Consider the following 12,444-nt stretch of genomic DNA (forward strand, 5'->3'; position numbering starts at 1 on the left):
GACCAATCTGAATTATGTTCCTTGGAGGAATATAATTAGTATGAATCTTGTGTTTCATTTTTCTTTGGAATGCTCATAATTAATGTTGACTTGATTTACTTTCCTTGGATCTGAATCATTTACCTGCCTTGCCAACCAGGAAAATAAATGGTGAACAAAAGATACAAATACGGAAAAGAAAGAGGCATTAAAGAGAAGCTGTGTCCTATGTCCATTGAAAATATATTAATTCAATCAATAAGTTTGGCAGCACCCACACATGTCCACACACCTGCCTACTCTCCCAAACAAACATTGTTTTTTTAAACAAAATACTTCTTAAGCAAAGAAAAGATGATCTGTTCCAACGCCAGAGAAGAAATGGCATAGTATACCCAGAATCATCTATACTATGCTATGTGGATAAATTATATAGTTTTCTATTATTTTTTGTGATTTTCATCATACTGTGAATTAAACCTCGCCTCATAGATGATATGGCTCCACTGAACCACAGGGAAGCAGAAAGCTCTACAGATCTCCCCAGGCTTCAAGATCCACAGATAAAGTATATCACTAAGATAACTCATCATCTTACCATCAGTACGCTGCACTAGTGGAGTGGGTGGTCCTTGAACACTTCGCTGGGCTTCTTTGTTTGTTATGTAGCAAGTGTAGTTGCCAACATCTGATGGCTCCACTTTGGCAATGTACAAGTTTCCTGTCTCTTGTGAGACAAACCGCCTGTTGTCCTCTTGGACATATAAGGGGTTATCATTGAAAGTCCACGCATAAGATAAACCTAGAAAACAGAAAAAATAAGTATTATCCTTACTGTATTCATTCTTACCTGAAAGTTCTGTGCCCTACTTCTCCATAAGTAGAATACAATTATACCCGTTTGTCCAGTTTATGCCTGTAGTCCTGCTGTAATTGTCATATTCCCTTATAGTTAAATATATCCCAATTTGGATGATACAGTCTCCCTATCCATCACTAGCTTTGTGTAATTAAGGATGTGATGATGGGATGTCGAGGGAATAAGTGAATGAACTTATTAAGAAAAGCTATAAGATATAAAATACGAAGGACTCAAAATGCACACTGAATTTCTCCAGCAATGCTTGTGTTGAAGCACTGTTTCTCAATTTGCAGTCAGAAGGATGCCCGCATTAATCATGTTTAGGTGTACTTGCTAAAAATTTAACTTCAAGATGCAAGTCCAAGGACTCTACCACTGATCTTGGAATTCATTCATTCCATCATTCAATCATTACATAATTTCTGAACACCTAGTTTGTGACCATTTTCGGACTTAGAATACAGCAAAGCAAAACCTATGCCGTATAAAGCTTGACCAGTTAAACTAGTTACAACTAGTTTGGACAATGTCAGTGTGGGATGATATGTGCTTTGACAGAAGCATTGTAGGGAGCCCATAGAAGGAAGCTAGAATGATCTGTGGTCAGAAAAGTCTTCTGAAAAGAATTCCATGTTAGGGACTTCCCTGGCGGTCCAGTGGTTAGGACATTGCCTTCCAATGCAGGGGGTGCGGGTTCGATCCCTGGTCAGGAAGCTAAGATCCCACATGCCTTGCGGTCAAAGAACCAAAACTTAAAAGCAGAAGCAATGTTGTAACAGTTTCAATAAAGACTTTAAAAATGGTCCATTCATCTGTCGATGGATGACACAAGGAGATCAGCTCGGTGCTTTATGTCCACCTAGCGGGGTAGGATAGGGAGGGTGGGAGGGAGACGCAAGAAGGAGAAATGGGGATAAATGTATTTGTATAGCTGATTCACTTTGTTATACAGCAGAAACTAACACACCATTGTACAGCAATTATACTCCAATAAAGATGTTAAAAAAAAAATGGTGCACATTAAAAAAATCTTTAAAAAAAAAATTTCCGTGTTCAAACCAGAAGGGTGATTCGGAGCTATCCAAGCAGCAGATGAGCAGCTAGACATTGCTCAGAGAATAAAAACTTGAAGATGAAAAAGAACATATCAGTTTTGCTGAACATCAATCAACCTATCTCTGGAAATCTTATATATAAATATGAATATAAATATATAGAGACATATATAATTGATATAATGAACATACTATAAAATGCACAGATCCTAAGTGTTCAGTCCAATTAGTTGTAACAATCTAAACCCTATGAAACCACCAACCCAAAATAAAATATGGAACATTTCCATCTCTTCAGAAATTTTCTTATGTCCCTTCTGGTCAGTCTCTACCATTGTAACAACTACCTGATTTCTATCATCATAGATTATTTCTGCCAGTATTGGAATTTCATAAAAATGGAATCAAACAGAATGTACAGTTTTTTTTCAATTTTTATTTTATATTGGAGTATAGTTGATTAACAATGTCATGTTAGTTTCAGGTGTGCAGCAAAGTGATTCAGTTATGCATATACATGTAGCTATTCTTTTTCAAATTCTTTTCCCATTTAGAGAGTACTGAGCAGAGCTCCCTGTGCTATACAGTAGGTCCTTGTTGGTTATCAATTTTAAATACAGTAGTGTGTACATGCCAGTCCCAAACTCCCAATGTACTGTTTTGTGTCTGGTTTCTTGAACGTATTTTAATGTTCCCCTATGTAGTTGTGACTACCAGTACTTCTTTCCTTTTTATTGCTGAGTGGGATTCCAGTCTATGAATATACCACAATGTGTTTGGCTGCTTTCTTCTTGAAAAACATATGAATTATTTCCATCTCGGGACCATTGTATATTAGGTTGAAATAAACATTCTTTTCTAAGACTATCTGTGGACATTTTCATTTTTCTTCGTTAAGTTCTTAGGAGTGAGCCATAGGATAGATGCATGTTTTACTTTATAAAAAACTACAGAAGAACTTTCCAAAATTGTACCAGTTGATATCTCCATCAGCAATATATGAAAGTTAGAGTTGTTCTAAATCTTTGCAAAAATTACGTGTTGTCATTTTTTATTTTAGCCAGGTATCTTTGAGCAAAGGAAAATATTCTCATGGATTAAGGTTTTGTAAGTGTGGTGCTATATGAAGGTTAAAAATTATACGTATTGTGGAAACTAGGTAGAACTGGACTTATGTCTAGGAAAGTGGAAGAATATAACTGGTTCAAAAATGACCCCTCCCCCCTAATAAGTGGAAGGTATAGGTGCTAGGGGTGAAAAGGGGGATATACTAGTTATGGTTAAAATATCTTCACCTGTAGATGAATTTGGACATCACACACTTAGAAATCACAGCTCATAGGAGAGCACCTGAAGCAACTAGGGGCCTCTTGTCCAGACAGAAGTTGCAGGTCATATCTCTCATCTGCACTTATATTAAAACTGGTACAGAAGTGAGACATGGTAGAGACCAAAAAAAAAAGGCTAATTATTTCTGGTGTGATCTAGCAGTCTTCTCCAGATAGAAGCAGACCACCTGAAACATTCTTCACTAGTCGTACTGATTTAAAATTGTCTAAAGGATGAGGAAGCAATACAGATTGACAGCTATTCTGACCTTAAGCCTGATCCATATAGAAAAACTTTTGAGAAGGTGGGAGTGTGGGAATTTTGCCATCTTTATCATCCCTTTCACCAAGAAAAAAAAACATAAAGCATTAACAATACACTTAGAGAACCAGATTATTAAAAGAATACAAGAAAGGAGGATAGGAAGGAGAAAGAAGAAAAGAGTGGGTGTACAAAAAAACAGACTAATAGTGAGGAGGAGCTAAATCAAATCAAATCATCTATTATATATTAAATTATATATATTCTATATAATAGTATATTAAATTCTGACAACAATTCATAATGATTTCAACAAAAATAAATTCATCTATACAGCCAGAACTCTGATATCATTCTAAGGAGTGAAGAAGATATAAGGGAAATATATGACAAGGGGGAAGAACAGCAACAAAAATGCCACTAAAGCATGAAATGTGCAAATGCACAAAGTGGCATTAAACCTATAAAAGTAGTGTTCAGGAAGAAAAATATTCAAGACGCATCATTATGTGAAAAGCGTGTTGTAAATCAAGATGTTTAGTATGATCCCATTAAGAGTTATGTATCTGTGTGTGAGGACTTGTGTGTATATGTATATATGTGTGTGTTCATATAAATTATTAAATTAAGAAACCTAAGAATGTATATAGTGGTTTTCTCAGGGTAAGGAGAAGGAATACCATAGGTTTTCACTCTCTGCATAATGTGTTTCTGCCATATTAGAGTTTTTAATTACTATGTAGTATTTGTGTAAATGGGAAAAAGAAGCAACGGGATGAAACTAGTATCAGGAAAGATAAACACTAGAATGAAGCAGTGTTTTTACAACTTACAAGTTTTTATGACTTATAAAAAATATGATGGATAATATTTTTTATTCTTACTCTGAACCGTTAAGACTGGAGTATTATGTTTTATTCAGAGCACATTAGGAAGCTTGTTAACGTACAGATAGCTAATCCTACTCCTATCAATTTGGTTTATTAATATCTGAGTAAAATACCATGGAATCTGTTTTCAACACCCTACAAATGTCTCGTGGTTGAACTGTAATATTATGTTCAGAGCACCCGTTATTGGGAGGGAATTAAAAATCTCAAGTATATCAAGAGAGAGATAAGCAAAACATAGCAAAGGCCAGAAGTTAGGACACCAAAGAAAGTGATAAGAACTTAGATATTGACCCTTGAGGGGGAAAATGGGGAAGAATAATTGAATTGTCTTCATAGGTCGAATTGCTGTCGTGTTCATAAAGGGCGAAATGAAGCCCTCTCCATTGATGTCCAGAAGGCAAAAGTAGGACTTGCAGCTGTTGAGGGTTACAGAATGCAGTTTGACTGTATTAAGATACAGTGAAGACCAGTCTAAACTTTAGAGCTATACCAGCAGAAGATATATGAGAGAACAAGTTTTCTATCATGAGAGGTGACCAAGCAGAGAATGGATGAGCATTGCTTGAGGTGTTGCAAAAAAATTTATTTTTGCAGTGGATGGGAGGTTAAACCTGTGTTTGTATGAATGGTCTACTCCACCCTCAACATTCCTTCGATTTTTCTAATACTCTATGCTTTTAGATCAACTATGCATAAATACAATTCGCTTTTTATTTTTTAAAATATGCTTTGACATTCTTGTCCTGTTTCCGGGTATTGAATCTTTGCTTTCTTTTTCAAGTCCCTACTGGAGTCTTCTATCATTTCATGTGGTCTCTTGCTTCTAAGTTTCTTTACTGATGTCCTTTGCGGTCTCATTTCTGAGCCTGTTGCTTTGTCTTTACCAAAGAGATGCTCAAAGGGTTTTGTTTAAAACTGGAGAGCCATCTAGATAGCAAAATATTCTTCGGTATAAAGAGGAGGAAAAAATGTAGTTCAGATCTCCCTGTTGTAGTGACTCCTCATCTTTTGAACCTTCTATGAAATAAAGACAAATCTTGAGCAAATTCCCAGGACTGTGTTCAGCTAGGGATCTTTCATCAATACCTCTGTGGGGAGAAAAATAAGCTCTAGCTCTCTGAAATCCAAGGTAACCCCTTTCACTTTACAGAAATTACAGATTGCCGCTAGTGCCCAAGAAATCTTTGTATTCTTTACCCTATAATCTTGGGGCCAGAGACTGTAATTTTCACCTCTCCCTTGCTGAATTCATTTTTACCTTAGCTGCTAAAACTTTTCGATCTGTTCCTACATGTGGTGTATCCTTCTTCAATTATGGTATATTTTGAAGCTGCTCAAAGAGTGGTTCAGAAATAAGGAGGATTACCTAAGGAATAATAAAAAAAAAAAAAACAACTAAGAAGCACTTTTATTTCATACCTGTTTCATCATTCCCACAATTTGTTTTGTGAGGCTAATTGGCTATTACTAATATGCCTGTCATATATATAGGGGAGGATACTGGAGCTAGGGGTATAAAAGTAATTTCCCAAAATCATACTGTTAACATGTAGAGAGGGGTAGAACTTGAACCTAGATCCTTCTAATGTCAAACCCTTTGTTCTTTCCCTAATACCATCTTTCTTCTTTTCTGTGTATCTACAACTGATCCTCTTTTTCTATGTCAGTATGCTTTTTCTGGCTATTCTTCCTTGCCTTCAGACTTCCAAAACCCCAGCTCCCTGCATACCTGAACCTACTCACACCTAGGACAATTGTTCCTCACCACGCATTCCCTCCCCTATCAGTACTGCCTGTCCTGGATTCAATTTCCTCAGAATGTTGTAGAATAAATGATTAACCCGCTATTCTAAATTACTCCAGTGTACTTATAGCTACTATTAGCAGGGAATAGAACACATTTGCAAAACCTGTAATAAGTAATTCTTCTCTCCAAAAAGTCCTCTCTAGAGAAGAGATTTTAAAACTTCCGTGAGCATCAGAATCACCTGGAGGACTTGGTAAAACACCAGCTGCTGGGCTCCACTCTCTGAGTTTCTCATTCAGTATGTCTGGGGTGGAGCCAGAGAATTTGCATTGCTAACAAATTCCCAGGGGGTGCTGACACTGGGCAAAGTCTGCTTTGAAAATAACTGCTATTAATGGTAAATTTCAGTGTCCTCTGCGTGATCACACTAGGAAGGATTTGATAGAACGGTGGTCACCTTGTATATTTGCCTTTGGGCTGGAGAAAAGGATGTACATCAGTTCATAGATTCATGGAATGTCTGGGATGGGAGGGACCTGAGATTTCTTCCAGCCCAACCTCCTCATTTTACAGGCGAATAAGCAGAAAGGAAGATTGCAGTAGCTCTGAGACTAGAAACCAGGTGTCTTTTGTGCCCCTCTGTGAATTGTTGAAGATGTAAAGCTGCAAGCCCTTCCTGTCACTGTTATTTTTCATCCTGCCCTGCTCCCTTCTCCCCATAGTCTGACTCTTCCAATTCATCCAAACAGCCAGCCTGCAGTGGGGGCTTTTATCTATTTTGTTCCATTATCAGCCACTGCCGTGCTTAATTTGTATATTTTTTTAATGGGGAAAGAAGAAAAATACCTTGCAAATTAGAAGCTTAAAATCCTTCCCATTTGGCTTTTCTTAATTAAATGTATAATTCATGAGCCACTTAAGTTGAAACCATTGAATTTTTAAATATTTTCTCCACCGTCTATGGCATTTATTTGTTATTGATGATTGTGATGTATTTTCCCTATGATGATTCAGCAGGAACGCTGGAACTGAATGATAATAGGTCCTCCCTGAACCATTGTCTGTAGTTTCACGTTGACACCATCCTCTACAATTATTATTAGAAATGGAAGATCTGCAGTAAGCAATTGAAGACTGTCTGCTGCTCTGTCAAGCATACAACAAATCCTGTTTTCCCCAGAGCATGAATACATTTTAACATCTTTTGCAGCCCTATATCTTGTACTGTGATATTTAAAATACAAACACAAAAGTTATATGCAAGTATACCCATTATATGGGATGTAATTTTTATTAGAGGGGAAGCATCTCATGTGAAAGAGACCAGTAAAAATAAACACTGACACTGAGAACTTCTGTTGGCTCTGTAGAAAGGATGTCAAAATTGGTAGCATGTTTCTTGAGGCAGAAAATAAATGAGTAGAAAAAAGAATTTGAAGCAGAGTGCTCAGATTTAGTGGCTAAATCCCCCCTTTGGAATATTCCAGTATGAGTGTAATTTACTGCAAACATTGTGTAGTGCTACAGGGTAAAATGTGACTGGCTCTTAGGTGGTAAATCATGGTTATGCCAGCTCAGTGGTAAAGACCTAATCCAAGAAGAATAATTCCTATTCTGGGTTGAGGTCACTGATACCGGTGCTGAGCAAGTTTATGATGCAAGCCAGAAAACTGCCCCAACACCTTTATAATCACTCCTATTTGAGCTCCCATTTGTTCCATAATTACTGCTTGACCACCTAGATTTTATTCAATACCTTTTGATTTACAGCACCTCCTGTTTGGAATCATGGAGATCGCTGCCTTTGTGGCCTACAGACAATCACTAAGTAAAGGCCCTCAGAGTTCCTATGATTCCTAGGTTCCAGTGAATTCTAGGACAGCATCTGTACTGGCAAATCCTTTCTGAAGAAGGAATTAAAACCTAGCCAGATTCTGAATAAACTTCAGGGATTCCTCCAATTCTAAGGAAGCCTGGGCAAGTCATGGGGGATAATACACAAGGATTAGACTTCCTCTTTCCTCCTCAATTTCCATCCTCCGTGGGTGAGCTTAATAGAGTGAATGTAAGAGATGGGCTAAACCAGCGGTTCTCAACCAAGGGTGATTTTGCCCACCTGGGGATATTTGTCAATGTCTAGAGCCATTTTTCGTGCTCACAATTGGGAGAGGGTGTGCTACTGGCATCAAGTGGGTACAGGCCAAAGATGCTGCTAAACATGTTAGCAATGCACAAGACGAACCCTATATCACAGAATTATCTCATCCTAAATTGTCAGTAGTACTGATATTGAAAAACCCTGGGCTATTCAGATGGTAACAGGCTGTAACATGAGTTCCGTTCAATGTGCTGAAAAGTAAGGAAAACATTCTTCCTGGGAATGAATGAGATTCTGAATGTGGAGAGAATGTGTGGAGCATGGGACCTAGAAGAATAAACTCTGGGTTTTTGGTCCTACATGCAGTGGGAGAGCCATAATCTTTCTGGTTCTCATACTGTACACTAATTTTAGGAAAATCAATCCACCTCTCTGGATGGTGTTTACATATTCTCCAATAGAGTTCAGAACACTTGCTATCACTTTGTATACTTTATGCAGTAATTATTAAGTGTCTGCTGTGGCCAGGTTATGTCTGACAAAATTAGGCAGTAGAATAGATGCAGTGGTATTTAGATAGGATCCTTTGAACTCCAGATACATGATCTTGGCCAAGTTAACAGTAACCTCTTTAACACAGTTACTCAATTTGTAAATTGGAGAAATTTTTCTTGAAAGTGTTACATGAGTCGAGGTATGCCAGATGCTGAGCTGAACGCCCAGTGTATAGTAGGCACTCATTATCTTTCCAATCATATGGTGTTAGATACTATTTACATATGATAACTTCCAAATTTCGTTCTTCAAACCTTTCTTCCTAGATACATCAATTCAGCTGCATACTCGAAGTTTTCGCTCTGAAGTTAGATATTTGAAAATTAACGTGTCTTATAATAAATTCCTGATTTCCCCCATCCCCAAACCTGCTCCCCCTTTATTGGCCTCATCCCTGCACGTGGAACTGCATTCTTCCAGCTGCTCAGCCTAAAGACCTTGGAGTTATCTTTTACTCCTCTCTTTTTCTTACAATCCATGTTTAATCTTTCAGGAAGTTATTTCAGCTATACCCTCTAAATATATCCTGAATATGGCAACTTATCCACCTGTCCACTGCTATCATCCTGGTTTAAGCCACCATTAACTCTAGCCTGAATCACTGTAATCACCTTTTAACTGCTTATATTGTTGCCCCTTGATGGTCTGTTCTCCAGAATAAACTATTAAAACTGAAAGTCAGAGAAAGCATGTCTTTCTTCTGCTCACTATCATGCAATGTGTTCTAATCTCACTCACAGGAAACTCCAAAGGCTGTAAAATATCTTCAAAGTAGTGCTTCTATCCTCATCTACTCTCCTGTTTGCTCACCCTTCTTCATCCACACGGGCCTCACTGCTGTTCTTCCAACATGCCAGACACAGTCCTACCACAGGTCCTTTGCACATGCTGCTCCTACTCCCCAAACTGCCTTTTCTCAGTGTCTCACTCACTCCTTTAGTCCTCTTCGCAAATGTAAATGGCTTCTTTGACCTCTGAGTAGACAGCAGCCACACCCATCATTCCCTATCCCCTTTATTTTTCTCCCTAGCTTTTATCACCATCTGCCATACTTATATTTTTTATTATATTTGTTTATGGTAAGATTCATGGAGTGAAGGACTTTGTTGCTTTGTTCTCCACCATATCCCTGAAACTCAGTAAAATGAGTGGCACTTAGTAAGTACACAATAAATATTTACTGAGTGAATATATAATAGAAGGTCAATAATGATGGTTATCATCACTATTATTATTATGCTAACGAGCAGCTGTTGGGCCTATCTGCCTAAATAATTTACACATTCAAGCAACATTCAAAAGTAATATTGTCACTGCCAATTTGACCTACCCACTAAGACAACACCAGTGTAATTTACTCCAGAAACAAGAAAAAAACCAACAAACTAATTGGGAGGAAGGGGATATGAAAGTTTAGCATGTTTTCTCAATAGTTTTCCTCTTTATTCTCTAACACAATTTTGAGCCTTTGCTGGGAACGATTGTCAATTTAAGTTGAATCGTCAACATTTTTATTGACTCAAATACAAATGCTGGGCTCAAACAATAGTGCTATCTTTCTACTACAGACATAGATGCTCCAAACTACTGGCATAAATTCAATTGTTCTACAAACCTAAAAGTTGTATCTGAGGAGAGAATGGAACATTTCCTCTAAAACAAATTTTAAACCTACGATTTTTATGAGCCCAGGATTGAGTTTTATATCCAGACAATAAAGGGAAAGAATGTTCTTTACTTTCAATATGGTGAAACTATTATTTCACAGTGAAGGTGATTTTAATTGTTTTAGACAACATGTATCATTTCTACACTGTCATTTGTAAACAAAATTTCATGTGAGGTCAAGCTCATTCACTGTACTCATGAAGATCTATTGACTGCTTATTTTCATATTCATCCAATAGCTTTGTCTTCAAGTGTTTTACGTTCATTTCAAAAATTTAGAGGAAACTCTGCTTTCAGTCCTTTTGCAGATGACTTACGCAAAATCATTGTTACAAGTGACTGAGGCTCTTAACAAAAGCTCACTCTTGAGGTGAGTGAGAACTCAAGGTGCAACGACCTCTCTGCATAACAGTTCAAAGTCCACCTCAAGGCTGTGACCCCTCCCCCACATGAATTAGTAAAATAAATGTTCTATTGGTTCTTTCCACCACATGAACCTGTGTTTAGAGGAATGACCTTAGAACCCTCCAGAGACATAGTGGAGGAAAGAAAAGGGTTTTATTTAGCTGACTCTCCAAATTTTAGTTCTGCTAAGCACCAAGAAGCTAAGTAGGAGAATTGTATTTTTCTGAGACAGTTATCCAAATTAAGGATAAGAACTATAACAGATCATGGAAGGAACTGTTAGATATTGTGTCAAGATAAGGGAAGTCATGGACGACCAATAGAGTTTAGGAGAAAAGAAAGTGAGGTCTAATGGGAAATGAAATGTTTCAATCCGATGTGTTCTTTCCACCAAATCTTCAGTACAACTTACATTTCTCTGAAATATTTTGGAGTTATATATATTTAGGAGGATGGAAAGGAGGGATGAGTCTGCCTCTGCAGGCATGGATTCAGTCACATCCATGGAGCTTATCTCTAGCTAGGAAGTAGGATTAAGGAAGAAAATACGCTTCTCTCCTCAGAGTATAGGGAATGGTTACTGTTTTGTTTCCAAATCTCACATTTCTAAGGGGTGCAGCAGAATGTGCCAGTTTTGCGTTCTGGCATTATTGCCTAGGTTCCTTTTCTTTTCCACTGTGGGTACGTTTCTCCTAGAATAACCTTTATCTGTAACTCGTCCCTTCCTAGATGAGTAGCACATCTGCAGTTGTGGTTGTCCTAAAAATTGTGTAGGAAGCATCCAGAAGAATGCCTACTCTGGATTCAGATCTCCTTTGGTTTATTTGAAAGAAAGGATGTCCATATAACAACACCTGTTCAGTTTGGTTTATGCCAGTTACTCTATTTCATTGAGTTGTGACCAATCATTTCTGTGGGAAATCTGTTTACACACATTTTTTCTTTTGTTTTGGTCCTGGAGCTATTCTTTGCTGGGTAAATTTATAGGATTCAGCCTAGTTGATAATTTTTCCTACTCTGCTGTAGGTTTTTTTTTAATATTATAAAATACACTGAAATGTATTTGATAGGCCTTGTTAAGAAAAGAATTTGCAAGTTTTTTGTGAATACACTAGAGAGAAAGCACAAAGAATTCAGGATGTTCTGATAATATCACGTTTAATATGATTTCTCCCTTGTTACTGAGCAACTTGAGGGATTCACTGCTGCTGACCAGGTACATAGAGAAAGGCAACATAACCGAATTGTCCAAAAAATGATGTAAAAATTTCAGCCCTAATGGTCTTCTATCACTATGGAATCTGTAGCACTTTTCTTTATGAGAAGCTTTATTGATATTTACAGTGTATCTTTGCTTTTCACACACCGGATATAAAAGTAATTTGGCCATGCCAACATTTGCTCCATCCTGCCCTGCTAACCTCATCTGCCCAAATTAGTATATTTCTAAGGCATGTTTTTGTGACTGCCAAGTGTGCAAGCAAATATGGAGCCTTTAGAGAGATGGAAATAAATGAAGGCAAAATTTTTGGAAAGTGTATTATGGTTGACAAAATTCTAAAATAACTGCCATTGACCCCTGCCCACCATCT

General features: G+C 37.5%; 1 protein-coding gene across 1 annotated transcript in view; it reads right to left on the reverse strand.

Annotated features, from left to right (window-relative positions):
* Positions 1–12,444, reverse strand: part of CNTN6 (contactin 6) — a 675,643-nt gene that overhangs the window by 99,548 nt on the left and 563,651 nt on the right. The window contains 1 exon segment of the mRNA XM_082345413.1: positions 578–781. Coding sequence (XP_082201539.1) covers positions 578–781 — 204 coding nt within the window.

This window comes from Balaenoptera borealis (genome assembly GCF_965194805.1).
Source record: "Balaenoptera borealis genome assembly, chromosome: 12".
Taxonomy (NCBI): Eukaryota; Metazoa; Chordata; class Mammalia; order Artiodactyla; family Balaenopteridae; genus Balaenoptera; species Balaenoptera borealis.